We start from the raw sequence: 27,980 nt of genomic DNA, 5'->3' as shown, positions 1-27,980 counted from the left end.
AGCCATCTCATTTTGCTAAGAATACAGTCATGTGAATCTCTAAGAATGCAAGAACTCCAGCTTGACCAATGTTCTTTCCTCCTGACATGTCTCACCTCTGAAAATCAGTCCACTTATTTATTTTATTGCCTACAAATGGAATTACGTGCTTAAGTTTAAGGAAATGAGTTTGAAAGTCTGGGATTTTGACTTCTCCCTCAAACTTCCTCTTATGTAGAATAATGGAGATAATAAATCATGATTATTAGGCCTTTGAGTTCCATATGAATCTGAATAAATAGCAGATGTCATTGAGCAGCAATAAAGTAAAATATTTTCCTGTATGTTTACTTTTTTCATAGGCTCCAGAAACAGTAGAAGGATTTTAAGAGGTGTGAGGAAAGACCACACATATGCAAATAAACAGCTGACGCACAAATACTAGATCCCCATGCACATGCTTGTCAATTAGTGAAAAGCCTTTAAGATGAAAAGCACTGCATATATAATAGTACTTTGTACATTTATATAGGTGTGGAAGGATTAGATTTTTATCCATAAATGTTAAACATCATTTCACTGTACACACACAAACCAATGACAAAATATTTCCATCAATGATCACTGAAGTTTGCAGATAGGCAAAGTAAGAAATGCTGCATGAGAACATATCTGAGTCTGATTTAAGGCTATTTACTTTGTCTATTTTGACATGTGATGTTGACAATTTGTATTGTAACGGTTATAAAGCTTTAACTTTTTGAATCGCACCATCCTCCCCTTAGTTCCTGCAACTGTGAAAACTTAAAAATAGAAAAAATGCTTAAAAATAAATATTGACATTTCTATTGAAATTACACTACAACATCAGAGTTATGAACTCACTGGTCAACCATACACCTTATTTGGAAGCGGTAGTACACAATCAGCCAGCAGAGACCCAAAAAAGCAAATACAGTACCGAACTGTCTTAAACATAAACTACTAAAACAATAAGGGGAAAGCAGCATTTTTCTCCTGCATAGAAAAGCTTCAGAGCTGTATTAAGTCAATGTCCAGTTGTAAGCTTTTGAAAGAATAACCATAACATTTTGTTCAGAGTTATGAACATTTCAGTTATGAACAACCTCCATTCCCAAAGTTCTACTGTATACAAGAATAAAAATCTAATTCTGCCAAACCCATATTTATAGCATCTTTCATCCAAGGATCTCAGAGCATGTTACAAGCTTTAATTAAGTTGGACTCATGACACACCTGTGGAGTAAGAATTATCTCCATTTTATGATGAGGGAAACCGAGGCCTGAGAGAGCAGTAAGAACAGGATCGGGTTGTTAAAGTCAACACACATTTTAGTATGGACTTGAATAGGAGCAGTATCTGGCCCAGTAGGACTGGCTCAGCTTCAAGCAGGAAATCTGTGATGGTGCTGGCATTAGAACTGAATTATTGTTACTCCCAGAACTGAGACTTAACCAAGAGATCATCCATTCTCCTCTAATATGGTTTGATCAACATAACCATAAAACCCACTACAACAAAGCATGAGCCTTAACAAGCTGGCAAAGTGTTATTTCCCTGGTTTAAATTTCTCTTAAGATCTTTTTACTAACTGTGGCCCTCATGAAAGAATATTCTGTTCTGTACTCACCAGTCCTTATCCTTCCCTTAAGTTGCTGCTTGTTTCTGCACCACTCCTTTTATCCCCTGCCGCTATCTTATCAATCCCCTCCAAGCCTGTAGCCTGGAAAGTTAAAAAGAGGTTTTTCTAGCCTCCAAAAGAAGATATATTTAACAAATAGCAGACATCATTTTCAATTAGGCTAAGTACTAAAATATTTCAGCACATGAAACCCCCTTGTATCTTTTCCTGTGGGGGAAAATGCAGCATTAGCAAATTGTAATAGAATGCATTGTTCACTGACTGCAGTGAACTACTACTAAGGCAAAGGTTGTCTATAAGCATTGAAATAAAGAAATCCCTTACAGAATACCTCATTTGGTCTCTGCTATTAAGTAGCCCAGTGGTGTTCAAACTTTTTGTATTGGTGACTCCTTTTACTCAATAAGCCTCTGTGTGTGACGCCCCCCTCCCCCATAAATTAAAAATGGAGAGAGGGTAATTTAATTTAATAGGAGCTTGGGGCTATCAGCCCCACCAAGCTGACAGTTCGCGACCACACTGTAACCACCTTGCAATCCCGAGGGGTCACGACCCCCAGTTTGAGAACCCCTGTAGGCCTACAAAAAAAAAAAAAAGGGGAATTGGGAAGGGATGCAAATAAGTTAAAAACAAATCTTATAATATTATATTAGTCAATTTGGATGGCTTCTTACAACTGAGGTAAATCAGTAGCAACTCCACTAAAGTCAGTTATGTTGCACCAATGTAAAACTGGCATTCATGAGAGGAGAATCAGGCCAATTATGTTAGAATTGGACCCCATTCTCATTCCACTTACATAAATTTTAAACCACTAAGCAATCCTCACTGACTTCAGTGGAGTTACTTGGTTTTACATCGGTTCAGTGGATATCAAAATCTAGGCCTGGCCCCATAGTGTAGACAGGATAGAGTGGATCTGCTGGCTCAGTAATAAAAAATGAATCCATCTTTTAATCAGCAGTTTTATCCCTCAAGGTTATATTTCTGAACTTCAGTGTCCACTGATTACAAGAGAAAAACTCTCTACTAGAAAACAAACAGGATTCCCTCCTATTCTCTAGGTATACAACCTAGTCCTAGACCTATGAAGTGAGCTGTAGCTCACGAAAGCTTATGCTCAAATAAATTTGTTAGTCTAAGGTGCCACAAGTACTCCTTTTCTTTTTGCAAATACAGACTAACACGGCTGCTACTCTGAAACTAGTCCTAGACAGTAACAACTGGGTGTGGTGCTCTCCCTTCTCTTACCATGTGACTGTCATTATAGTTATTTCCTATATAACTTCTGAGAACATTCTTGAGCATTCAGTTCCCACCCTTCCCTTGTGCCTCAGCACTTGTACTTGTGTATGATCTCAAAGCACCGAAGTTTGTTATCTGTCAAGCAGAAAGTTAACATGGACTCTGGACCCTGCTACAAAACAAAACAAATGGCAAAACAAAGCTAACAAAACTTACATAAGGCCCTTATCCAGCAAGGTATTTGGACAACTCGTGCTTAAAGTCAGGTGCATGCCAAGTACTTAGCCAAATCAGTGACTATCAATACATGTAATGTGTGTCCCAAAAGGTCCTATCAAATATTTCTGAACTCTGAACATTGGACAGTTAGCGACCACATTTGACTATTCTGGTTTGTAACTGGCTTTACAGAATGAATCTGCCAGCTGTCCATGCCTTTGTCAAATAAAAACCCTTTTCTGTGAGCTTAGAATGGCTTTTCTGTAGCTAAAAATCTGCATACAAGACTCCTGTGGAGCATTGCCATTTCTTCATCTTACAGTCTACTGTTATTGTCTAATACATACAATCCTGTAAGGGTTCCTATTATTTCAAAACTTGTGAACAGGCTGCAGTGGCAAAGCTAACAGGGGACCCTTGTGAGATTCTGCCTACAATTAGATTAATTTTTTCACTTTTATGTAGTAATTCTCTCAAAACCAGATGAAGGCCACTCTGGAGACTGGTGAAATTGGTCAGGTCACATGGGTTTACACAAACCTCCCAGCAGTTTTGAGTCACCCTGATTTACCACAGTTCAAGTTTTATTTTCATTCTTCATGACTCCTCACCATCCCATCAGCCATGCATGTGACACCCAGTCTTGAACTTTATTCAGTACAATTTGCAGGAATATACAAAGGCAAATGAACACACTAGTAGGAGATTACTAGAAAAGGATCCCTTAAATATGGAACAGCTACCACTTCCCATAATATGCTATTAATGCAAATTTCTCTCTCAGTTCAGGTTTCTTCCCTATTTAATAAATCATGCAGAATATCATGACTTCTCCAGTCACTACTATCACTGGAACAACTGAAACAAGCGGTAATGACCCAAGTTTTCAAACAAATATCCTTTATTTGCTTACCTGGGGGTTCTTTGCCTTTATCTTGGATCTTCTCAGAATAAGTTATTGATTCTTTTGAGATGTTCTGTTTATCTGTCAGTGTTCTAAGACAAAAGGCACAGTTATAAAAAAGTTATCTATAGAGTACCTTTAAAAATCAGCTAGTAAATACTACATACTACAAAAGGGAGAGATTATATGGCTCCTGGGAATGGGGAGCCTTTTCACCTCTTGGTCACTTAGGTCACTTAAAGCGGCAGTCACAGCAGAACACACATGATTTGTATGAGTATAAATTGTGAGCATGTTGGTGATACAGTATGTGGAAGATTTCACTGCTGATATCTGTACTATGTCTGTTAAAGGGATTAAAAACAAGGGGCAGGGACTCTTAGTTCCAAGTACTATTAATCTAGCACCTGTTATAAACAATTTAAAAAAAAAACTTTGTCAAAGCAACAGAATCTTTATCACAAGGATGAAATTCACCCCTCCACAGAAGTTTGTTGCAGGGTTGAAAACAAGGTATACTTGCCTTTGCACATACGTAAAACACAATGGCCACCGGAACAAAAACCAGCTGGCTACTTCAAGTATTAAGGGTCGTTTGAGCCTTTAAGACCCTGCTCCAGGAGGCTGACTCAGGCACAGTGAGACTGGTCCTCCATTGCATCACGCTTGTGTAGTCCTTGATGCTTAAGCCAGGTGGATGCACAATGCTATAGAATCAGAATTCTTCCCTCGTTACACCAGTGATAGCATTGTAAATAAGTGGAGGCTTTGAATTTGGGAGCTTTTTATGCCCATGTTGCACAGGTGTAAATGATGGCACAAGCTGCAAGGCACTAGAGAATCAAGCCCATTGCATCACACTCGGAGAAGTTGCAGCCTCTGCTCTCCTGTGTGCCTAGCCAGATCTGCTGGCTGGCATAGTTGGTATAGTGCAGTACTTTGTAAAAATTGATGTCAGCAACAATGCTCATATTTATACTTTAAAAAAAAAACCACCGACAATCCAAATTGGGAGCAAAAAGCTTTGGTGTCCAATGATTCACGAACATTACTGAAATGGTTTTAGAAACATTAGAATAATGCCAGTATTACTTTTCTCCTACTGTCAGATATTTCAGGCAGCAGTGCAGGATTCCCATCACTGAGAAAGACCTTATGTAGTAGCTAAACCTCAGCAGCCTGCAGAGTCTCCATGGGCCGAACTCTTAATGGTCGATGAATGGAGCCTTTAGAACAGTGTTTCTCAAATTCAGCCACCAGTGGTTTTTCCGCAGTCACAGATTTCTGGATGGTGATTTGCAGGGGCAAAGCAGTGGCTCCTCCTCCAGGGCCACCAGCAGGGGTTGGGCCCTGCCCCCCTCTGAAGCCACAAACACCAGAGGAGCAGGCAACTGGTGTGAATTCCCCACCTTCCTGGGGACAGTAGAACTGGGCTTCAGGCTTCAGCTCTGTGGTGGTAGGCTCCAGCTGCGGAGCCCTGGCCACATGGTGGCAGGAGCCACAGCGCTGGCCCTGGGCTCACCCCTCCCAGCATCGCCTCTGGCCTCAGTTGCCTCTTTCAGCCACAGGCCCCATCCCCAGCCATGGGACCCCAGGATCCGGTCGTGGAGTTTCAGGATCTGGACCCCAACCACAGGTACCAGCCTTCGGCTCACCACCCCACCCCATCACTCCTAGCCCCCACTGCCTCCTCTGGCCCCTCATTCATCCCCCCATGTCCCTGCTACCTCCCTACCTACCTCCCCATCCAGGGCTTAATTTGTCTGCAAGCTTGATGGGGCTGAGTAAATCTGCTTGTGAAAATTGATATTTGTATGTTTGTTAATATCTCTCTTCACAGCAGACTTAGTAGCTAGATGGGAGGCTGTGAAAAGTTATAATAACAAACATACAAATATCAATTTTCACAGCAGCAGACTTACCAGCTAGCAAGTTTTATAAAAGCAACCAAAAAAGCAAAAGAAAACAACAACAAAAGACAAGAATGTGCAATGCACCTTATTTGCGTTTCTATTCTGTTTAGGTCCAGTGAAGACTAAAGATAACTGTATATTATTTTTATTATTAAGCCTTCAAAAAATACCCTACATAAATAAATTATAATGATTTGGACATGTATATGTATGTATATTTATTTGTTTTTCCTAAAGTTAAGTAAGAATTTTAGGAAAAATTGTCAGAGCTGCCACCAGCAAGAGTTGGTGGCTGCACTTTGAGGCTTTAGAAGTGACTGACTGCACAATGTAATACATTACAGAGAATTTTTTAAATAGCTTTGTTTATTTCCGATTTTATTAATATTTGAAATTCTAAACTGAACTGTGTTACTAAGAATCTCTTAACCATACTCCATTCTTACCCTCTGGACATTTGCACTAGGAGAGCACGGAGGGAAACACAGGCTAGTTTTTTTTTTTTTTTTTTTTTTTAAAGGAGTAGCAAAAACCCATTCCTCTGTGTGTATACACACACATGCCCTGAAAGCGGTATGAACTATACAGGCTTAGCACCTCCCTCCACCACTGCAGGAGCACTGGAAGCACTCTCCACCCCACACAACATAATAATTTTGTTTTAAAAGTCAAATGAATGCAAAAAAACCCCAACAATGCATGAGTGAATTTCAGGTAGCCTGGTCATGTAGCACAAAGCCAGTGTTCAGTTCTACTGTTCATTGCCTATCTCAGAAACTAATATCATTTATGTTGATAATCGTACTTTATAGTACAATGAAATGTATGATAATCTCAGAAATCATTATTACTATTTATCATTCACAGTGAAGTAGCATTTAAATACTTCAACCAGAATGGGCCCCACTGTACAAAAATATAAGTGAAAGTTCTGATCTTGAAGAGTTTATCATTTAAAAGATGAGCCGAGACAAAGAAGTGGACCAAGGTGTGATGTGAGAGACAGGTTAAGAAATATAATAGTATGTGTCCAATTCTTTGCCCATCAGTAGTAGTGATCACAGCTCACTTCTTCCTTGGCCATTATCAGTTTGCAGTTTTCTATACGTACACAGCGGAGGTGAGTTTTAAGGAGGGACTTTGAGGATAAGGAAGTGGCTTTATTAATTTTTTTTCTCCTACTCTTAAAGGGCAACATGTGAGAAAGAACAAAAAGGACTTGTCTGAGAAGCCTGGGTATCATCAACCGCACAAGATGGGAGATACTATGATAAGGTCAGATATATATGGTGGGACTAGATTGTGGAAGGCTTTGAAAGTTGAGATAATAGGTTGTATTCGATCCAGTGGAAGAGGGGGAGTCCATGGAGGGACTTAAAGAAAGGGGGGAGGTTACCTATACAGTTGGGTGAAGAAAGGTACTTCCATTTTGTGGAGGATTTAAATATTTAGAAATTTGGTTTTATTCTGGTAAAGGAGAAAAAACAAAAGGTTCAAAATTTTTCCCAAAAAGAAATGGAATCCCTGCTCTGGGGCAGTCTGCATGGTGGGTTGCTTCAAAGTCTAAGACCCTACAAGGCCAGACTGACGAGCTCCTGGGCTGGCAGGGTGACAGGAAACGATATCTGGGTTCTGTGGGAACTTTGTCAAAATAGAGCTGTCTTCACAAAACATTTTGATTTCAATAAGCTGGCAAATTCCAACAAAAAATATTTTGTCAGAATTTTTCCAGCCAACTCTAGTTACATAAACAGAGTGATGGACCAGGAAGATGACTGTAGCAATTTAAACACATGTATTAAAAAAACTAAGTAATAAACTATTTTTAAAATATGTATATTACCATAATTTCAAAATGTCTAAAATGTTACCAATATAGTTCTTGTTAGCACATTTTAACAAAATATTTGATGTTTAAAAATGTTGCTGAATAAAAAAATTTATATTTAAATATATTTTGAATACTAAGATCTTTTAAAGCATATTTATTTTACATCAGGAAACAAAATTTAAACAAATGAAAACTAAGTCTTAGTCAAAAGGTAACTGAATGTTACAAATGTTCCTCATTGTTGCATAAATCAATAGGAAAAACCATTCAGAAAATACAGATCTGAGTAGCAGGATATCAGAAATACCAGGCTAAAAGGAAATTAGATTAAGAATCAAGAATCAGGTGTTCATTAGAAATAGAGAGGAGGTTGTAATGTAGCTCCCAGGTCTGTACATCTTTTAGTTTACTCCAGACCTCCAAACCAAAATGAGAAAAATGATCTTCTTTGTAAATTACCTTCTTAGTATATTTATTCCTTTTGGCTGCAATGTGTTCAAAATGATATTTTGACCATTCACAATTCCAGCAAGGAGAAGTCTTTTCCAGAACCTAAGATAAATGTCAAAGCAATAGATATTAGAATGTCAATAGCTTTTGAGGGGCTGGAACCACAAATACTAGGTAGCACTGCAGATTTCAGATATAGAATTTGGATACCCAAATCATTGTCCTCATCTATGGACCCCTAAGTAATTAAACTACTATCTTGTTCCAAGAGCTTCTGGATGTAGGTGCTAAACAATGACTTTCTGCTTAACTTTGTGGAAAAATAATATGTTGTACCTATTCAATGCCTCATTTCAATTCTATTTAAGATTCATAACAACCATCATTCTCAGGGACCTTCAGTGTGGGAAGCCCTTTTTTGGGGCAGGTCACTTTTTGCTCCTGCCTGTTTAATACAAGACATTGTCCAGATTTACAGTATTTTCTCTAGATGATTCTTATTATACTAGAAGTGTCAACCAACAACTATTATCCAGATCGTTGGACCTGCTCCTCCATTACCTCAGCATGCAAACCTCCCTTATCTTTGTGGGGAGCTACATACATCTAAAAGACAGAGGGGTGCTAAGCTAAGTAGCTCAATGAACTTAACCCAGTTGTTCTCCCTTTTTGGATAGTCCTAATTTGAGTGTTTTTCCTGTTCTGAAAAATGCAGTTGTAAAAATGGCATTCTCCTATTTAAAATCATCTGGTGTGTTTTCAGTGTCATAGTTGTTGACTTTAGAATAGAGACATTGTTACTCCTTTTAACCATGCCTAACATTATTAAAGGCTTGTCTTCACTATACAGTTAACTCAAGCGTTGCTCCTTACTCAAGTCCTGGCCACACACAAAACCCCCTTAATCTGAGTGTGCTGGTGCTTTTCACTTGAGCTAGCTGGTCCATGATAGGGTTTAGGCTAAAGACCTAGTAGCACTTGTCGGCTGTTAACACAACCATTCTGTTGCTAAAGTATTATTGCTGAGTGGCTGCTCTCACCTGAGCTAGCTCAAAAAGATAACTCGAGTTAACTCTTCAGTAAAGACAAGCCTATAGAAGGGAATCCAGCTTATTCTCTCTTTCTTGTGCATAGCCCACAGAATAATTAACAAAGTTCTAATTTGTTAGTTACACCTGTGCAAACCCAGAGAGCGCTTTGAGTTTGCACAGGTGTTACTGAGTGTATAAATGTAAAGATAATGGGATTACACAAGTGTAACTGATAGCTCAAACAGTCCTTTAGAACCTTTGGTACTGGTGATGATACGCAAGAAGGAAAGGATGCGGCATGAGTTTGGAGGGATAGCAATTTTCAAAAAGGTGATTTAAAAAAAACAACTCATAAATTGAGCACATTTGGTGGAATCAATTGGAATATGTAAAACCTTACAATATTGTTTTTACAGAGTCACTTCAGAATAGAACAGAACTTTAATGAGTCTGATTAAGTTCCAAATCACTCCATCAGTCCTGTGTGTGTGTGATAATGTTGGTCTGCTGAATTATATGCATCAGAAGGTCAGGATTTGTTTCTACTACTCTGATACCAGTACTGAGGGTCTGGTTACGAGCTCATTGAAGTCACTAATGAAGTGAAGACTCCCATTGATTTCAAAGGGCTTTGGTTCAGACCCTAGATTCTGGATTTCTTTCCTATCCTGTGTTTGTGATTTCTAAGTAATTCCCTTTTCCTCATGTCAAGGTTCCTTCCCCACTCTGAACGCTAGGGTACAGATGTGGAGACCTGCATGAAAACCTCCTAAGCTTACTTTTACCAGCTTAGGTTAAAATTTCCCCAAGGTACAAACTATTTTACTCTTTGCCCTTGGACTTTTATTGCCACCACCAAATGTCTAACTATTTATTATTATTATTATTATTAGGAAAGAGCCCATTTGGAAACATCTTTCCCCCCTAAATCCTCCCAAATCTTACTCCCTTTTTTCTGGGGAAGGTTTGATAAAAATCCTCACCAATTTGCACAGGTGACCACAGACCCAAACCCTTGGATCTTAAGAACAATGAAAAAAGCATTCAATTTCTTAAAAGAAGAATTTTAATAGAAGAAAAAGTAAAAAGAATCACCTCTGTAAAATCAGGATGGTAAATACCTTGCAGGGTAATTAGATTCAAAACACAGAGAATCCCTCTAGGCAAAATCTTAAGTTACAAAAAGACACAAAAACAGGAATATCCATTCCATTCAGCACAGCTTATTTTCTCAGCCATTTAAACAAACAGAATCTAACGCATATCTAGCTAGATTACTTACTAAGTTCTAAGACTCCATTCCTGTTCTGTCCCCAGCAAAAGCATCACCCAGACAAACAGAGAGGCTTTGTTTCTCCCTCCCCCCAGCTTTTGAAAGTATCTTGTCTCCTCATTGGTCATTTTGGTCAGGTGCCAGCGAGATTATCCTAGCTTCTTAACCCTTTACAGGTGAAAGGGTTTTTCCTCTGGCCAGGAGGGATTTTAAAAGTGTTTACTCTTCCCTTTATATTTATGACACCCCTAATCAAAACAAAACAATCTCTAAAGGAGTCAGCATTTGTTCTCTTTTAAAGTTCCACTTTCTTTAAAAGTTCTATAGTGCACAGGGATCAAAACCAAAATGTATCTATGCACATAAATCTAAGACACTAATCCACAGATTTTGACACATTTGTTTCGATATGAGGTTTTATAGAGATTCCATCTTTTTTAAAAAAAATGCACAGCAGAATGTCCTTCAGAATTCTTTTGAGTTTTAATTTGAGCAAACATTAAAAATAATTGTACATTTCAAGGTTCAACCTGCTTTCTGTTTTTGACTTATTCTTGCATACTGCAGTTCAAGAGCTGTGCATAATAAGCATGAGATAAAAAGTACTGAACTGGTGAGGCAGCGTAGAGGAACCCAATCCTGAATTAAAAAAAGCATTGCTGCTGCATGCCTGTCAAGTTATTGTGTGACCTCAAAAAGGAGTGGGTTGCTAAGCACCTTGGTTTGCATGTTGAATATTGCACTTTAGCCTCTTAGCTCGCCACCATTCCTGTTCTCTTCCCAGATCCTGATATTTATATAACTTTGCAAGAGCTATACCAATTTATACCAGCTGAAGATTTGGCCCTATACATCTAATGTTACAAATTAAACAACCATGACATGCGACTTTCCATAAACTGGCAAAAAAGTGTGTGTGTTTACAGGTGATAAATACCTAATTGTATTAAATGGTATATTAACTTGTATGTTAATGTAGAACTGACAGTGTTGTAATTATCTAAAGTTTCATTATATTAATTGTAACTCCTTATAGCTACACCCCAACACAATACTGGTCACTGTTGGTCAAATTCACCACCCTTCACACAAAGGCCAAGTAAATAGATTTTTGTATGAGAACTCTGCAGGAGTTTGGGGATTTAATCCACCTCTCAAACCATTAGTATTCTGAGCCATACATTGATCCAGTGGTCCTTATCTTGGCTCATATACAATGCTAGTCTCTACACCAGCTGATTTGGACCCAGCATGGAGTGCCTCACATCATCAGCATTTAGGTGATATAGAGACTTCCCTCCCCAGCATAGCTTCTCCACTCACATCTCCCAACATCTGCATATAGTCTACAGTGTAGAAGCATTGATCCTGTCTTCCTAAGCTGTCTTACTTAGCTGTACAAAGTTGAGATATTGCAAATATGTTATTGGAGAAAGAGATATTATAATGTCTAATTTTAATAGTCCCCACTGTTTATGAAACAAGCAGAGTTGAGGTTGCATGGTCAACCATAACATTTGCATTTCCTAACTTCTGAGTTCTAACTAGAGTAACCTTATCCTTGTACTAGTTAGGGATTTTTTTTGTTCGTTTGTTTTGTATTAAATTACAATACCCTGAAGATCGGTTAAGATGGAATGTGCGAGCCTCTAGTGTGGGGTGTCTGTCTCCCAGTTCACAAATTTCTTCTATCACTCACATGTTTCTTCTAGAAATGATTCCGTTTGCTCCTCCTGGATGACAGCTGCTTCTCCACTCGGAAAGATTTGCTTGTGTTTTCCCACATCAGGTTCCACAGTGCAGCAGCTCTTTCATTTACTCAGTAACTCTTGCTGTTAGCTCATTTATGGTCTCACGCTACAATCTGCTTTCCTTTTGACTACTGATTGCTATTTATTGATAACAGTAGGCGTACCTCCTCTGCATTAATCACTCCACTCCCTTATTGTACCTGAATTATCGTACCTGGAAATAGCCTACTTGCTTGTCACCATGAAAGGTTTTCCTCCCTCCCCCACCTGCTGCTGGTGATGGCTCATCTTAAGTGATCACTCTCCTTACAGTGTGTATGATAAAACCCATTGTTTCATGTTCTCTGTGTGTGTATATAAATCTCCCCTCTGTATTTTCCACCAAATGCATCCGATGAAGTGAGCTGTAGCTCACGAAAGCTTATGCTCAAATAAATTTGTTAGTCTCTAAGGTGCCACAAGTACTCCTTTTCTTTTTGTGAATACAGACTAACACGGCTGCTACGCAGAAACCTGAATTATTGTGAATGTCTACTTGTTTGTCGTTAGTAATTTAAGACTGAATCCTGCAAATTTTTACTTATGCAAATAGTTTCTTCATATGTGAATTCCTGTTGCCTTCAGTGGGGCTCCTGGCATGAGTGAACATATGCGTAAAATTTTCCTAGTAATGAATTAAACTAAATTAGAAAATATGCCATTTTTATCCACTACAGAACTTTTTGATCAAACATGGCTTTCCTATCCAATTGCTTACTTCTCTTGAGGACAATTTGAAATACTAAGTCTCTCAAACTGTTCAAAAACCAAAATGATTTAAGAGACCAATACTAGAATACATGAAAAAGATGCTCTCATGAACCCAATTTCCCTGGCCCGTGTGTCCTAACACAGCAAAAGATCAATTGTTAAGAAAATATCATTTGACATCAGTTAAGCTCCTAGTATATACATTCCCCAATATTTATTTTCTAAGTACATTCCACTATTCACAGTCCAATAGATTCAGGTAGAATATCTGGGGCCAAACCTGCAAGGTCTATAGTGCCTCCCACTAGATAGGGCTGAGCAAATAATTGATTTTCGAACAGAAACATTTAAAAAGTATATTTTGGTTAGTTTCAAACCAAACCTGGATTTTAAAAAAAAAATTTGGAGAAACAAAACCAAAAAATATTTGGGTCAAACAAAACGTTCTGATTATTGATTTTAATTGACATTGTCAAAGCAGTCCATTTAGAAAAATGTTGGGGGGATAAGAAACCTTTTGACATTTCTGAAATTTTTCTTCTCAGTTTTTTTCAGCCAAAAATATTTGCCAAATTTGACCCAAATGTGGATAAGATTCAATGCCCCCCAAAAGGCAGGTAATAAGGCAGGCCTGCCTGAAGTGCCCTGTTGTGGCAGAACAAAGGGCTTTCTTAGGTTCCTTTTCTTCAGAGTCCCCAGTAACTCCACAACAGCTCTCTTGTCTAAATACTTCCCCTCTTTGGGACCAGCTTATTACTAAAAGTCCCAGACATAGTCCATTTCTCACACCCAGTTTATGCAGTCCTTAAAATCCCACAATCTTTACACTATTGACAAAGCCAGGGCTGGCTTCAGAGAAAAATGGCATCCTGGGTGAACTTGCATTTTGGCGCACCAGCCCCCTCTGCCTTGCCAGGTTCCCCACCTACCCCACCCTCATCATCCCTCGCCCCCACTATCTCCCTGGATTCCCCACCCACCCTGCCCCCGTTGTCTCCCTAGTCTCCCCGCCCATCCTCTCCACCCATCCCCCCATTGCCTTCAACCCCTGCTGCCTCCTTCAGTCCCCCAGCCATGCCCCTGGCCCAACACATCATCCCTGCTGCCCACCCATCCCCCCGGCCCAAGATAACTCCCTGGATCCCAGTGCTTAATTTGTAATGCAAGAGGTGCCAGGGCTCAAGCAAGAGGTGCTGGGCTCAGGAAGTTCCTCTGGCCACTGAGTGATGTGTAACTGACACAACAAGCCCAGAGGTGCCGGGGCTAACTGCCAAGCCTAGAGGTGCTAGGGCTCAGCCCTGGAACAAATTAAGCTCTGCGGGCTCCCCACCCATCCTGCCTATCCTCCACTGCCTCCTTGGGCTCCCCAACCCTCTATTGTCCACAGGCCCCACTACTTCCCCTGCCCCATTGCCCTAAGCTCCCATCCACAGCCTTGCAACCGAGGTCCACCCCAATTTTGACTCTGGACCATGGCACTACCTGACCATTGTGCCCACGACAGTCACCCACTTGTAAGACCAGCCCTGAACAAAGCACCTAGCATGCTCCAGCATCTTCCACCACAGGTGGGCTCTTCTTCGGTCCTCTCCTATCTTTCAATCAGGACCAGGAGTGCTAAAACCATTTTTATACCTGGGGTGCTGAGAGCCATTAAACCAAACTGTAAACCCTGTATATAATGGAATCAGTGGGTGCAGCCAGTGGGTGCAGCAGCATACCCAGCACCCCTAGTTCCAGTACCTATGACCAGGACAGCCACCTCAGGCCTTCCAGGTGCATCGCAACCCTGCTCTTCCCAGCAGGAACAATGACAGCCTCTCTGCTGGAGTTCATTCTCACCAGGGGAGCATCCCTCACCCTCCTTGACCTTCAGCTCTCCAGCATGGAGACATCAGTTGATAAATCCCTTCACTGGTCTCTCTGCCATCAGCCCTCTCTGGCACTCAGCTTTGGATCTCCAGCTTAGAAGTCAGCAGACAACTTCCTTTGGTGCTCTCTGTCCTTCAGCCATCTCCAGCCCTGGTTGGCCAGCCCCTGGTTAAGAGGGATCAGCCAGCAAACCCCTCTGCTGCTCTTCTACCTTCAGCTTTCCCCCAGGAGCCTCCTGCAGCTTCTTTCTATAGTCTCCTGGCTCTCACTTGCCAATTTCTCACCCCCATTGAAGATCTCACATGCACTTCTCCAGACTGAACCCTCCACTATCTCTTTCCCCATTTTTATGCCTCAGATGCCATCCCTTGAAACCCAACTGGGAAGTTGATGAGTCAAAAGGCCAGTGCTACCCTGTGACAATGCATTTTTTGGTGAAATTGCTATTCACCAAAAAAGTTTCACCCAACTTTACTATTAGGTACTAAACATTCTCAACTGCCACTAAGACAGGATTGAGCCCTTCGGTACATTAAATAAATATGCAAACATGTTGATATCTTTAGATAATATTAAGGGCTCAATTGTGCCCTCCTTATGCAGGTGCAAGTAGTGCAAGGTGCAATTCCAGGAAGAAATGTGGTTTAAAGACCACAAGTTTGCAGTAAGAATTCTAAACACTCAAGACAGTGGAGTCACCCTAGCTTTACATCATTGCAAGATGAGAATATGGCCCTGAAGCTCCCGAGTTGTATAACTCCTGTGTCTCATCACAGGGTATATAGAAATATGTGAAAAAAAAACTCACCATCATTAAAATGAGTTATAGTACCAGAGAATGCATCTTCAGGACGTGAAAAGTTGGGAATGCACCCACTTGTGCCAATGACTGAACTCAAAGGACATAAATAATGTTGTGATGGGTTCGATCACAGAGACCCCCTTGGAATTGTCACCTGAAGTGCTGAGATTACCTCTGAGCACATTTCCCCTGCCAGCTTGGGACTCCAAAACCCTGTCATGTTGAGCCAGGCACACTAGCCTGCTGAAACACAGACTCAGGTGTGGTCCATGCCTGCAAAGCTGCAGGCTTTAAGTGAAAACGGATCAGCAGGTCACCTAGCTCCAGCACCCAGACACCCAGTTCCCAATGGGATCCAAACTCCAAATAAATCCATTTTACTCTGTATAAAGCTTATACAGGGTAAACTCATAAATTGTCCGCCCTCTATAACACTGATAGAGAGAGATGCACAGCTGTTTGCTCCCCCAGATATTAATCACTTACTCTGGGTTCATTAATAAACAAAAGTGATTATATTAAGTATAAAAAGTAGGATTTAAGTGGTTTCAAGTAAAGACAGAACAAAGTAAGTCACCAAGCAAAATAAAGCAAAAACATGCAAGTCTAAGCCTAATACATTAAGAAACTGATTACAGATAATATCTCACCCTCAGAGATGTTCCAATAAGCTTCTTTCACAGACTAGACGCCTTCCTAGTCTGGGCCCAATCCTTTCCCCTGGTACAGTCCTTGTTAGTTCCAGCAGACATCTTAGGTGGAAAGCATGGGTGTTCTCAAGACTCGCAGCCACCTCTGTCCTGCTTCACCCCTTTTTATGGCTTTGTCACAAGGCGGGAATCTTTTGTCTCTCTGGGTCCCCACCCCTCCTAAATGGAATAGTACCAGATTAAGAATGGATTCCAGTATCAGGTGACATGATCACATGTCCTGTGAGACCCCAGCCTCCATTCTTCCTGGGCTGGCCCCCACGTACACGGGAAGGTTTGTAAGTAAACAGAGCAGTTTACAACCAATTGTCCTAGTCAATGGGAGCCATCCAGATTTAAACCACCATTAATGGGCCAGCCTTTGCATAATTACAATAGGACCTCAGAGTTATACTTCATATTTTTAGCTTCAGATCCAAGAATAATACCTACATACAAATAGGAGGAATATATTCAGTAGATTATAACCTTTGTTATGATACCTTACAAGAGACCTTTTGCATAAAGCATATTTCAGTTACATCATATTCACACTCATAAGCATATTTCCATGAAACACATGGAGTGCAATGTCACAAATATAATGGAGGAAACCACATGTTGGCCACAAGATAAATAAATTATAAGAAATCCAGTCTGCCTTTCTATGGAGGAGACAAAATTATGCTAAATAGATTTCTCACACTTGCACTAGTCCAAATAGTCACCCCTACTAATCCTGTCAACAGACTCAGCTTATTTACAAGCTAGTAGTAGTAGTAATTTATCGCTGACTGTGCAAACTTGTTTTTCATAAATACTGAACCAAACTTTCTCAAACTACTAATGTACTGTAAAAAGAAAAGGAGTATTTGTGGCACCTTAGAGACTAACAAATTTATTTGAGCATAAGCTTTCGTGAGCTACAGCTCACTTCATCGGATGCAATGTAAAAGCCACATTAAGCTTAAAGAACAAAATAAAATAAAAAAATTACTGCCTACTAAAGTTCACAGGTAGCTAATAGCTTTTATAAAAGGATGGCTGCTAATCACAGGCATAGTTTGACTTTTGTATTTGGAGGGGCCAGGAGCCACCCCTCCCCAGCCACCCTGCTCTGAAAGCCAGCAGAAATTCAGAGCTGGGTGGTTGGAAAGTGGCGGCTGCTGGCTGGGATGTTCATGTGTTTGTGGCATGGGAGGATTATATTTTTAATCCCACTCCCAGCACCAGCCCCCCACCCAATACCCACTCCCACCCATTCCCGGATTGTTTCTTGAATTTTTATCCTGCTCCTGCTATTATGGCAGCGGGTCCTGCAAGACCCATGGGATCCCAGCCCCACGGCAGGGCTCTACCTCACATTAGGAATCAAATCTGAATTATAAATTACTAAAACAAAAATTATTGTATATAGTTTGGGGGGGACAACACCTCTACATACCCCCCAAATCTATGCTCCTGCTGCCAACAATAGCCTATCCTGAAGTGGAAACAGCTATCTTGATTTGCAAGAAAAGGACCAAAATCTCTTTTGTAGTGACTAAATATAATTAAAAATAAGTTGATTCTTTTCCTTTTAGTTTGGTAAGCAGACAAATTTAGTACATTAAAAACTATATGAGAGCATGGAAAAGAAACAATACATCAAGCTTTTTAGTCAAAAAGGCTTTATTCAGAAGATAAAGTATATGACACAACTCTAGAATGATTTTGTAATAGACTGGCTTGCTCCCTTCTGACCTATGCAGCAGAAATTCAGCTCTCCAGTGGAAACTTTCTAGTAATCACTTCTGTATAGCCATTTGTAGAGAGTACAATGAGGCTGACTTGGATAGAATTCATTATAATACTTTTTCTCTCTTCCCCATCCATGTTCAAGTAACTGCAGTCCAGTTTCCAGACTCAAAAACATGTCACAGAAGGTATTTTTCCCTCCACAAATTCTGCACTTTTTCATCTTCCTTAATATCAGAGTTCTGGATCAGCCTAGAATCCTGTGTCCAGCACACACAGCTATGCATATAATTTAACTGCCCCAACTCAAGCCTATATATATATATATATATATATATATATATACCCACACACACACACGGGTGGCACTGTTTGATGGGATCAAAGTACTATGCCAGTTTCTTTATAAACGTCACCACAGAAGCATATGTATCTCAAGTATTTCAAATGACTATCTCCAGTCCTTGAAACTCCAGTGTCACCAATATCCTTTTAACAGAAAATCAACAAAGATCAAACAAAACTCCCCTTTACCAAAATGAAAGCAAAATTTAAGAGGATTAAACTGCCCCCACAAAGTCCAAAAGTCACAGATCAGCATCTTTTTCTCTTGATTCTTCTCCTTTAGCATATATCTATTGACCAGTGTGAACAAAATTTCTTTGCTTATGCATCAACATCCTGGACATCTGCTGAGTAAAAGTATGCAAAGATTGAACAAAAGTCTTTACCTATAATTTGCAGAAAACACAGTTTTTATGAGTAACCTATAATATAGATATTTACACAAGTCACAAATCTCTGATTTTTATTTTTGGACAAAATATAATTTAAGAGAGAAATTCCTGTTTTAGCTATGTTAAGATTCAAGAAGAAGTCAATCCAACTGAAGGTCCATGAAGAGGTTATCAATATTACTCATCAGCGCAAAAGGCTAATGTATATGTTTGCCCTTATGAGAACGTATAATACTTTCTGAATACATATTATCCTTGATACAAGAAGGCACTAGCCTGAAAATGGCCCATATTAACAAAATTACCTTTGATCATAAAGCAAATCTACCTGGCCACACAAGTTATCATCTAGAGTTTTACACTTATGTTTAGTGGATGACAGAGGAAATATAAAGTCCAATTTCATTTTTACAGAAAAGGTGAGGCCGTTGTTCTAATAAAATGTTCTGGAACTCACATTCGTGGTATTCTCATCACTTTATTTTCAGCCTTTAGTGGTTACAGTAATGGACTTTACAGAAAATAATACTAAAATTATAATAATTAGTAATAATATGAACACTATGTTAAGAAAATGTCTTCAGTGTGGTTTGTGCTTATATTACATACTTCCCAACCTTTCCAATCCAAGCAGGATTTGGTCACTGTCAATCCCTGTGGACCCATCTCCACTGCAGCCCCTGGTCCCAGTGCCTCCTTTACCATGCCCATGCTACAATCAGCCTCCACCTTCCAACCCAAGCAGGTGCAATGTCATTTCCCATCCCTAAGCTCCCTGCAGCCATTGAACATGCCCAAGAGCAGCTGAAACCGCTGCCCTCTCTAGCTCTGCCCCTGCCAATGATGCACACCATATGTACGGCTGAGGGTGCCACTGAATGCAGGAAATGATCTACTTCAACTAGGACATGGAGTTTAGTGGGTCAAAGTGGGACAGTCCCATGGAACCCATAACTGTTGGGAGACATGCTATTATTAATTACTAATAATTATTACACACATTTCCAAAGAGTCTGGAGAAAGAGAGATAGATGTGTATGCTGGAAGAGCCTCATTACAGTAATAGTAACAGTCATAATTGTTCCCTTCTGCTCTGATCAGACAGGAAAAGAGGTAATGACTAATAATAGTTGGAATAGTTTACCATCTTTAGTGGGACACAACAAACTTCTAGTAAATGTCACTCATTTCACAATCTTCTCTTAAATTAAGTTTCAAATTTCCCCATGAAATCATAGTAACAAGTCATAAAACAGAGACTGGTGAACTAAAATTAATAAACCTGAGGTAAAATTCTTAGGATGCCCTTGCTCTCTTTTCTTGTATGCAATTTCCCATCCAAGAGATGTATCAGTCTGTCTGCTCCTGTTCTACTGCCGGCAGTGAGATCAATTTGCAAGAGTTGGCAATGTGCCTTCCCCTGCCTGCTCGGAGGGGACTTCCTTTACCTGCCTCCACCTCCATGCTATGAGAGCTGGCATCCAATCCTTTGCATTTCTCACCTCCCTCATCATTCTCTGCACAGCAACCTCTCAGCCTCTCTCCTACCCCACATACCCCTGCATCATTCTGCTGCAACCCCTAAATCTGCCTCTTGCTCCTCCCACTGACCCCTTCCCTTCATTCAGTTTTCAGTGGCTCTGCACCTCCTCACAGTCCCTGTCCCGTCTAGCCCCCTAAACTATACAGTGACAGCCATTTTGCCTGTGAGCATAGCTTCAATCTCACTGAAAACAGCAAGAGATGACAGACAACTTTATTAAGGGCAGCCTCACTTCTGCAAGCTGATAACCTGCCGGGAAATGGTGGCCATCTTGCTGGCTTCAGCCCCATTGACAGTAATAGGAGGTGGTAGCCATTTTGAATATGTGAAAATTCATGAGTTAGCAACCTTTCCTCATGTTTTTACATGAAAGGTTAAAAAAAATCCCAAAATTGCTAGAGTTGTGACAAAAAAAAAAAATCACAAGAGCTGGCAGTACTGCATCCTGTTAGTCACACATCATAACACTATCAGAAAATCATATAGTCACCCATCCACTCTGTAGATACTCACAGAGGCCCCAGTTCAGCAAAGCACTTAAACACGCACTTAAATTTAAGTATGTACTTAAGTCCCATTGACTGTAATGTTAAACGTGAACTTAACTGCATTGCTGAATACAGACCAAAATCAGGGCTCATTCATCTAAACAGGCAAGATGGGAAAGGCCTAGTTTAAGTTATCCACAGTCACAGTCTGGATATTTCCAAAAGTCCATATTCAAACCAGAAAACTATATGAAATGTAAATATGTCTACACTCATAAATATGGACTTCTCACAGCCCAGAGTGGAATAGGAGGGATTCAAAATATTCCCAGCTGCTAGTATATAAATCAAAGATACATGAAAATGGTACAGAGGCACAGTTAAGGTTTTCTGGACTGTCATACCTGTGCATTTCCCATTTCCAGACACTTGGGAGTTGGGTTTAACCTCGTTAAATGGTCAAAAAATCATAAGATTTTCAGTGCAGGGTTCTAATAAAGATTCTTTTAACAAATTAATTATACAAACTTATTTCCATTTTACTAAACGTTTTGATCTGGGAATTTCACATAGAATTATATACTTTTGTCTAACAGTTAGCTATGCATTTCTGCAGTTGACCATCTGAATCATAATTCAGTTTTTAGAATTGCTAGACTAAGCTATTGCTTGTGGAGAAATTTTTTGTTTTGTTTTTTACAATGCAATGTACTGAGTTGCTTTCCATTGCCAGAAGTCGGCACTGGGTGACAGGATATGTATCACTCAATAACTGACCTGTTCTGTTCATTCTTTCTGAAGCATCTGGCACTGGCCTGTCAGAAGAGAGGATACTGGTCTGACCCAGGATGGCTGTTATGTTTTTATGCACTGAGTTATATTTCCTGGATTTTGTGCCATTCGTTTGGTACATTTGTAATAGACCTGAACCTATGGTTTATTTACTGAATCCTAAGTCCTCTGCATCTTGATGGAACATGGGTAAATATTTTGAATGTAGTAAAGATAGCCTTTTTGCGAAAAGTCTTTAAAACCTTATTTCATATTAAATATTAAACACATTGCACCAATAGGTTGGCTAATAAGGAGCGTATTGAGAATGGTGTGTCTGGATGGTGATTTCATCCACTCTTGAGACTAAGTCCCTCATGTGATACGTCTAATACCAGCTTGGAATAGTTAAGTCCACTGATAGGTTCCTAACCTTAATTTCCTTCAAATTATATTTAATCAAGTGCTTGTTTCCATGGCAGATTGGGGTGAAATTCTGTCCCTATTAAGTCAATGCCAAAACTTCCACTGACTTCAACAGAGTCAGGATTCTACCTTACTCACTTATGTACAAATTTAAAAACACAAGTTACATTAAGCTACCCACAGCAGGTATTCTGATATCAACTGTGAAGTAGAGAGAACCACTACTTCTGCATCTAGAATTATTAGCAGTCATGTATTCAAGATGAAAAATAAAGGACTTAAGGGGTGGGAAGAAAAATAAATCTTAAAAGGGAAATACAAATGAATCTTATTGAAACAAAGTTTTACGGTGCTGATAATGATTTGTCAGTGTTTAGTGTAAGTCTAGAATAAGGTGTCTATCAAGAACCAAGCTCATGTATTGGAAAAAATCGAGACAGTTAATTTCGAGATTCTGAAATTGATATTGGCTGTTGTCCACCCTGAGCAGGCTGCCAGTTCTACAGTACTATTTGCCTCGCTTTACATATATGTACACTGAAGGAAAAGAAAAAAAAATCACATTATGCTGAGAGTGACTGCTGCCCTAAGATTGAAGTAACTTTTAAGCTATTTTTCAACTCCATACTCTTTTATTCAGAACTGCTTTCAGTTTCTATAGAACTACAAATCTTCACATCAGTGTTCAGATCACTGCTCCCGCCACCCAAATCACTGCTGCACCCATATCTGGATTTAACAGTTTCTATCTTATGCAGTGAACACTTTGCCACTGGACACAGGTGTTAAAATTAAAAAAAAAGAGACTGTGCAAACTGACCATTTTTATAAATAAACACACAGAATACTATAAAGGGACATTCTGTGATCCAGAGATCCAGAACATAATTGGTAAAATTTTGACAGTTATGATACTGTGGATAGGACATAGTCTGAACTGAATAATGTTAGTAGCAATAAAATTCAGAGAGTCTATGGATTAGCAAAGGAGATTGTCAATTCAGAATCATTGGCACAGTTTTCTTTGCTTTCTAGTTTCAACAAAGGACTTTTGTCATTCTGCATTAAATAGTAAAGTTAGCATTAAGTGAATATGGTTCACATTGACTTTAGCAGGAGCAGAATCAGATCCTTAGTTTTAAGGTTTGTGAAATAAAGATATTGTTTGTTAGTATAAATTCTCAAGTTACTTTACCTGGTTTCGTGGCTTTCTGCAATTTCATTTTCATCTTGCAATTTTTTCTTAAGGGTCTCTTCGCTGCCAGCCATTCTGACAAACTCTCCACAACAAATATGCTAAAAAATTTTCTGGATCAGGCATAAATAAGCTCCTGAGACCATTTAAGAAATGAACAGAAACAGGATACTTGTTCAAATAAAGACGTTATGCAAGAGGAGGAGACTAAAGCTCCATTTCTCTCTGATTTTAACATGCTTGAAATGTCTCAGAGCCTGCCAGTTGCTTACTGTTAAAAGTTCTTTTTTATTCAGTTTTCTGCAATTATACATGAGAAGAATTTCAATGAGACCATAGTTCTTTAAGATGCAAATTTTCTCTTTTGCTAGGATATCTAACCAATCAGTTCACAGCTTACAACAACTGAAGCTATTCTGATTCTCTTATTAATTCTAGTTTCAAAATAGAGCATCCAAGTAAACTATTTTCTCCAAAAAATTTAGATTAATTAAATTAGGATATGACTCTGACAAGTCAACGACACATATGAAACCCATTCCTGTAAGTGGCTGAGTGCCAATAGCTCCCTTTTACTTCAATTCACAGGACCAGGACTACCATATATATTGAAAAGGATCTACTCACTACTTGACTAATGCCTGCCAGAATTTAAGAAAACTGTGTTTGGCCACTAGGTGAATAAATGTATATGTACCCTTTCCTAAATTTATATTATCCCCTTTGCTAGAAGAATATTATTGCTGAAATATATCCCCAGTACATTGACAATGCAGCCCAGTATTCAATAAGTATCATTCTATCAATTGCAATTTGAAATGGGCGGGGGGGGGGAAGAGAGAAAACTTGGAGGTGGGTCCCAAGATGTCTCATCCTAACCACCCCCAGAAATTTGTTTGAAAATATGTAATAGCACAATACGAAACATTACAAAGGCAAAAAAGTGTATATTTATGGGGGCCCAGGATTCAGGAATAAGCATTTTTGTCAAGGGTGATTAAAATCCATCAGCGTCAGAGAAATCTCCCTACTCCTTCCTTCAGTTTGGTGACAATTTTCAAAAGGGTTCCTTCAGGGCTCTAGAAAGCCCGCTTAAATTTATTACTGGTTTTCCTAATCATTACAAGGAAAATGTATTGTGACAAAGCTCCGTCCTTGCCTCCGTGGGTCCTGCGTTTCCCAGCGGATTTCACAAGGCTCAGAGGCTCACTGTGATTCTCAACGTAACCCTTCTTTCTCTAGAGACAAGGGTCACAGTCTACTGAGCCATTTTCATCATAAGCCAACGAGGGAGGTGAGGAGAAGTTATCCTTCCTTGCATAGTCTCTGTTGTCTCCCAGTCTCAGTGATTAAACAGGGGGCAAAGGTGGGGGGGGAGGAGCCCGGGCCCACCCTCTACTCCGGGCTCCAACCCAGGGACCCTAAAAGTATCAGCTATGGTAGCTGACCTTTTAGAAACATGACATGTACAATTCCCTGGGCTATTTCCCCCACAGCAGCCCTCACTTCCTCAAGCTCCACTTCACCCTTACCTCAGGGCCTCCTTCCTTGTGCCTGATATGGTGTGTACTACTCAGTCTCTCCAACAGCACAACTTCCTCCCACAGCTCCAGACATGCACACCTGCCTGACTAATTGGGAGGCTTTTAACTAGTTTCAGCCAGCCCCTGATTGGCTTCAGGTGTCCCAATCAGCCTAGCCTTCTCCCTGCCTTCTGAAAAGTTCTTAATTGGCCCCAGGTGTCTTAATTGACCTGGAGCAGCTGCCATTTCACTTATCCTGGTACCAGGGATTTGTTTAGCCTGGAGCTAATATACCTATCTCCCACGACTCTTCCATACCCATCTGGCCTTGCCCCGTCACATATCCCCACCTCTGCTCAACACCATAGAGTTGGGCAACTTGGGACGCCAGGCAGTATGCTCGTGACAGACCATCAGCGTTGCCATGGTGGCATCCAGCCCTGTGGCGTATGCGGAACTGGAATGGTTGGAGGGATAAGAACCACCTGGTGACCCTTGCATTCTTTTCCTTATTCCGCTGCATCCATTGGAGGGGTGCATGGTCCATCACAAGAGTAAATCGCCAGCCTAAGAGGTAATAACGCAGTGTCTCCATAGCCCATTTGACAGCAAGGCATTCTCTCTCGACTACTGCATATTTCTGTTCTCTTGAGAGAAGCTTTCTGCTCAGGTAGTGGATTGGGTGTTCCATCCATCTATGTGTCCCCCAAACCCCCACCACGACTACCACCACTGCTGCCCCCTCCACCGCCCCCACTGGCTGTATACCATCTGCCTCAGCTCCTGCCTCTGGACTCAGCTGCTTGCTTGGCTTGCCGCGCCTTCTTTTTACCCTTTGGACCAGAAGCAGCAGCCAGCCTAAACAGACATTGTGCAAGCGCACGTGGGTGCACGTGCCCCCCCCTGGACTGCCCACCCCCCAGCTTTGCCCTTGCAACCTGCCCCATTTGCTACTTGCAGCTTTGCCCCCCCCTTTGCCCCAGCCCCTGCTTACTGCCTTCAGTTTGTTTGCCTGCCCCGCCCATTTCCTCCTGCAGCCTCTGTTTGTTTGCCCTGCCCCAGCCTCTGAGGCTAGCCCGTTGGTTTCCCTGCCCTACCTCCAGCCTGCTTAGCCCCTTGCTCTGTGTGCCCATGTCCCCTCCCATGCGCTTGTGCAACTCCCCATTTTAGTTTGAACCCTCTTCACTGCACCCCCAATGTTGTTGTATCCCCCCCTCCCCTAGTGCACTAAGAGGAGCCGGAATTCCACCCTGTGTCGGCGACTGAACCCTAACCCCTGATTGCCCCCCGTCCAACCCACCCCTTTTGGCGCCCTCCTCCCCTGCCTGCAGCCTAGTGGGGAGGAGCGGTCAACCTGCTTCCCCTTTCCCCTCCTCCTTCTGGTGTCTCTCCTTCCCTCCCTGCTCATGATAGAGGGTGATGAGATGGGTGGGGCTCCTCCAGCAGCCCCAGCTACCCCTCCCCCACCTGCCCCTCTGTCACCCCCCCAAGCCTCTACCTCTGCCACCGAACCATCTGCCACCGCCCCCACTGGGGCACCAGCAGCAACGAGCACCGGGGTGATCTCCACTGCTGCCACGTCTCTCACCCCCTCAGATTCGGGGGGAGTTCCCCCAGCCGGCGGGAAGGGCCAGGGTAAGAAGAAGGGGAAGGGCCCCGCTAAAAAGACCAGGCCCTCCATGGCAGGGGCTGCCCCCAATGCCCCGGCCCCATCTCCGGCTGGGGCGCCCCTCCCCGCTGTTCCCTCCACCAGCTCTGCGGGTGTCCCTCCCCCGGCCCCCAGAGCATACGCCCAGGTGGCGGCAGCCCCCCCGCCTGCCGCTACATCATTTCTCCAGCCCACCGCCTCCGCTACCATCTATAGCAGCCGGGGCCCCTTTCCCACCATGACCAGGAAGCACGGTGTCCGTTGCCTCCTGGTGCCCGCCTCACCCCACGTGGAGACCTATGTGCAGGCGTTGGCGAGGGTGGTGGGGCCCATGGCCATTGTGGCGGCCTCCAAAATGTATGGCAAGGTCGTCTTCTTCTTAACATCGGAGGCCGCGACCCAGGACGCGGTGGAGAAGGGCCTGGCGGTGGGGGTCGTTTTTGTCCCCTTAGAGCCGCTAGAGGACCTGGGCATCTGCCTGGTCCTGACCTCTGTCCCTCCCTTTCTTCCCAATGCCGCCCTGTTACCCACCCTCTCTACCCTGGGGAAGCCCATCTCTGTCATCAGCCCTCTCCCATTGGGCTGCAAAGATCCCGCCCTCCGTCACGTCCTCTCGTTCCGCCGGCAAGTACAGTTTCAACTGCCACCGGCGGCCGTGACGGAGAGGCGCTGGAGGGGTCCTTCCTAGTCCCCTACCAGGGGTCCCGTTACCGGGTGCATTATTCCACGGGGGAGGCCCGGTGCTACCTCTGCCAGGCGATAGGGCACATCTGGAGGGACTGCCCCCTGGCCCGGCAAGGAGGGGCATCCAGGACCCCCGAGCCTCGGCAGGGCACCGGCCCCGTCATCGCCGGCACCCCTGGCTGTCCGGCGCCAAAAACCACCCCTCCTCCTTCCCAGTCCACCACTGCTCCCGCTCAGGCCCAAGGGGCACCTCCCCAACTATGCCCAGACGAGCGGGAGAGCCCCGCCCCGCTGCTTGCAATCTGGCGGGGCCTGTGGAGGAGGGTGCGGCAGGGACACCGCCGGGCATGGGAGAGGGCCCGCCCCAAGGGGAATCTTCCCTCCCTTGTGCTGCCCCACCGTTACCCCCTCGAGTCCCTGAGCCATCGCTTCTGCCCCCTGACACAACCCCTGCTAGCCAGCCCCTGGATGATGCCATGGAGGGCTGGGCCCTAGTCCAGGGGAAGCGGGGCAAGCGGAAGGCTCGAGCTCCGCTCCTCCCATCTGATGCGGAGGCCCCCCGGAAGACCAGGAAGGGGGGCACCGATGCTGAGCCTTCTGCTTTACCCACGGGTGTGTTCCATCCACCGGTGCTGGCTGGGGAAGATGTGGCAGCACTGGAAGGTGGTATCTCCCCTCCACGGGAGTCCCTCTCCTTCAAAGCCCCCGAGGCTCCATCTGAAACCTCAGTGTGCCCCGAGGCAACAGTCACGTCAGGTGGCAGCGGGGAGAATCCCAGGGTGGTGGAAATTGATCTCCCATCAATATACGAGGAGATCGAGGCCCTGGGTCGAACCCCGGTCACCCAGGGGGAGG

General features: G+C 42.3%; 1 protein-coding gene across 7 annotated transcripts in view; it reads right to left on the bottom strand.

Annotated features, from left to right (window-relative positions):
- ACSBG1 (acyl-CoA synthetase bubblegum family member 1) overlaps window positions 1-23,562 on the bottom strand; it is a 77,009-nt gene extending 53,447 nt beyond the window's left edge. For 2 of the 7 annotated variants that reach the window (XM_043494475.1, XM_043494472.1), the window contains exons 1-3: window positions 23,271-23,524; window positions 8,215-8,307; window positions 4,021-4,103 (exon numbers count right to left, since the gene is read on the bottom strand). In XM_043494475.1, coding sequence (XP_043350410.1) covers window positions 4,021-4,103; window positions 8,215-8,307; window positions 23,271-23,344 — 250 coding nt within the window. In that variant the 5' untranslated portion in view covers window positions 23,345-23,524. Of the gene's footprint in view, window positions 1-1,631; window positions 1,725-4,020; window positions 4,104-8,214; window positions 8,308-10,518; window positions 10,571-23,270 lie in introns of those variants that run through there. The other 5 variants (XM_038420466.2, XM_038420464.2, XM_043494474.1 and 2 more) reach the window with 5 other exon arrangements.
- Window positions 23,563-27,980: the final 4,418 nt, after the last annotated feature.

Source organism: Dermochelys coriacea, chromosome 10, assembly GCF_009764565.3.
Source record: "Dermochelys coriacea isolate rDerCor1 chromosome 10, rDerCor1.pri.v4, whole genome shotgun sequence".
Lineage (NCBI taxonomy): Eukaryota > Metazoa > Chordata > Testudines > Dermochelyidae > Dermochelys > Dermochelys coriacea.
The sequence above is the reverse complement of the archived record's forward strand: the minus strand, read 5'-3'. Positions and strand labels throughout refer to the sequence as shown.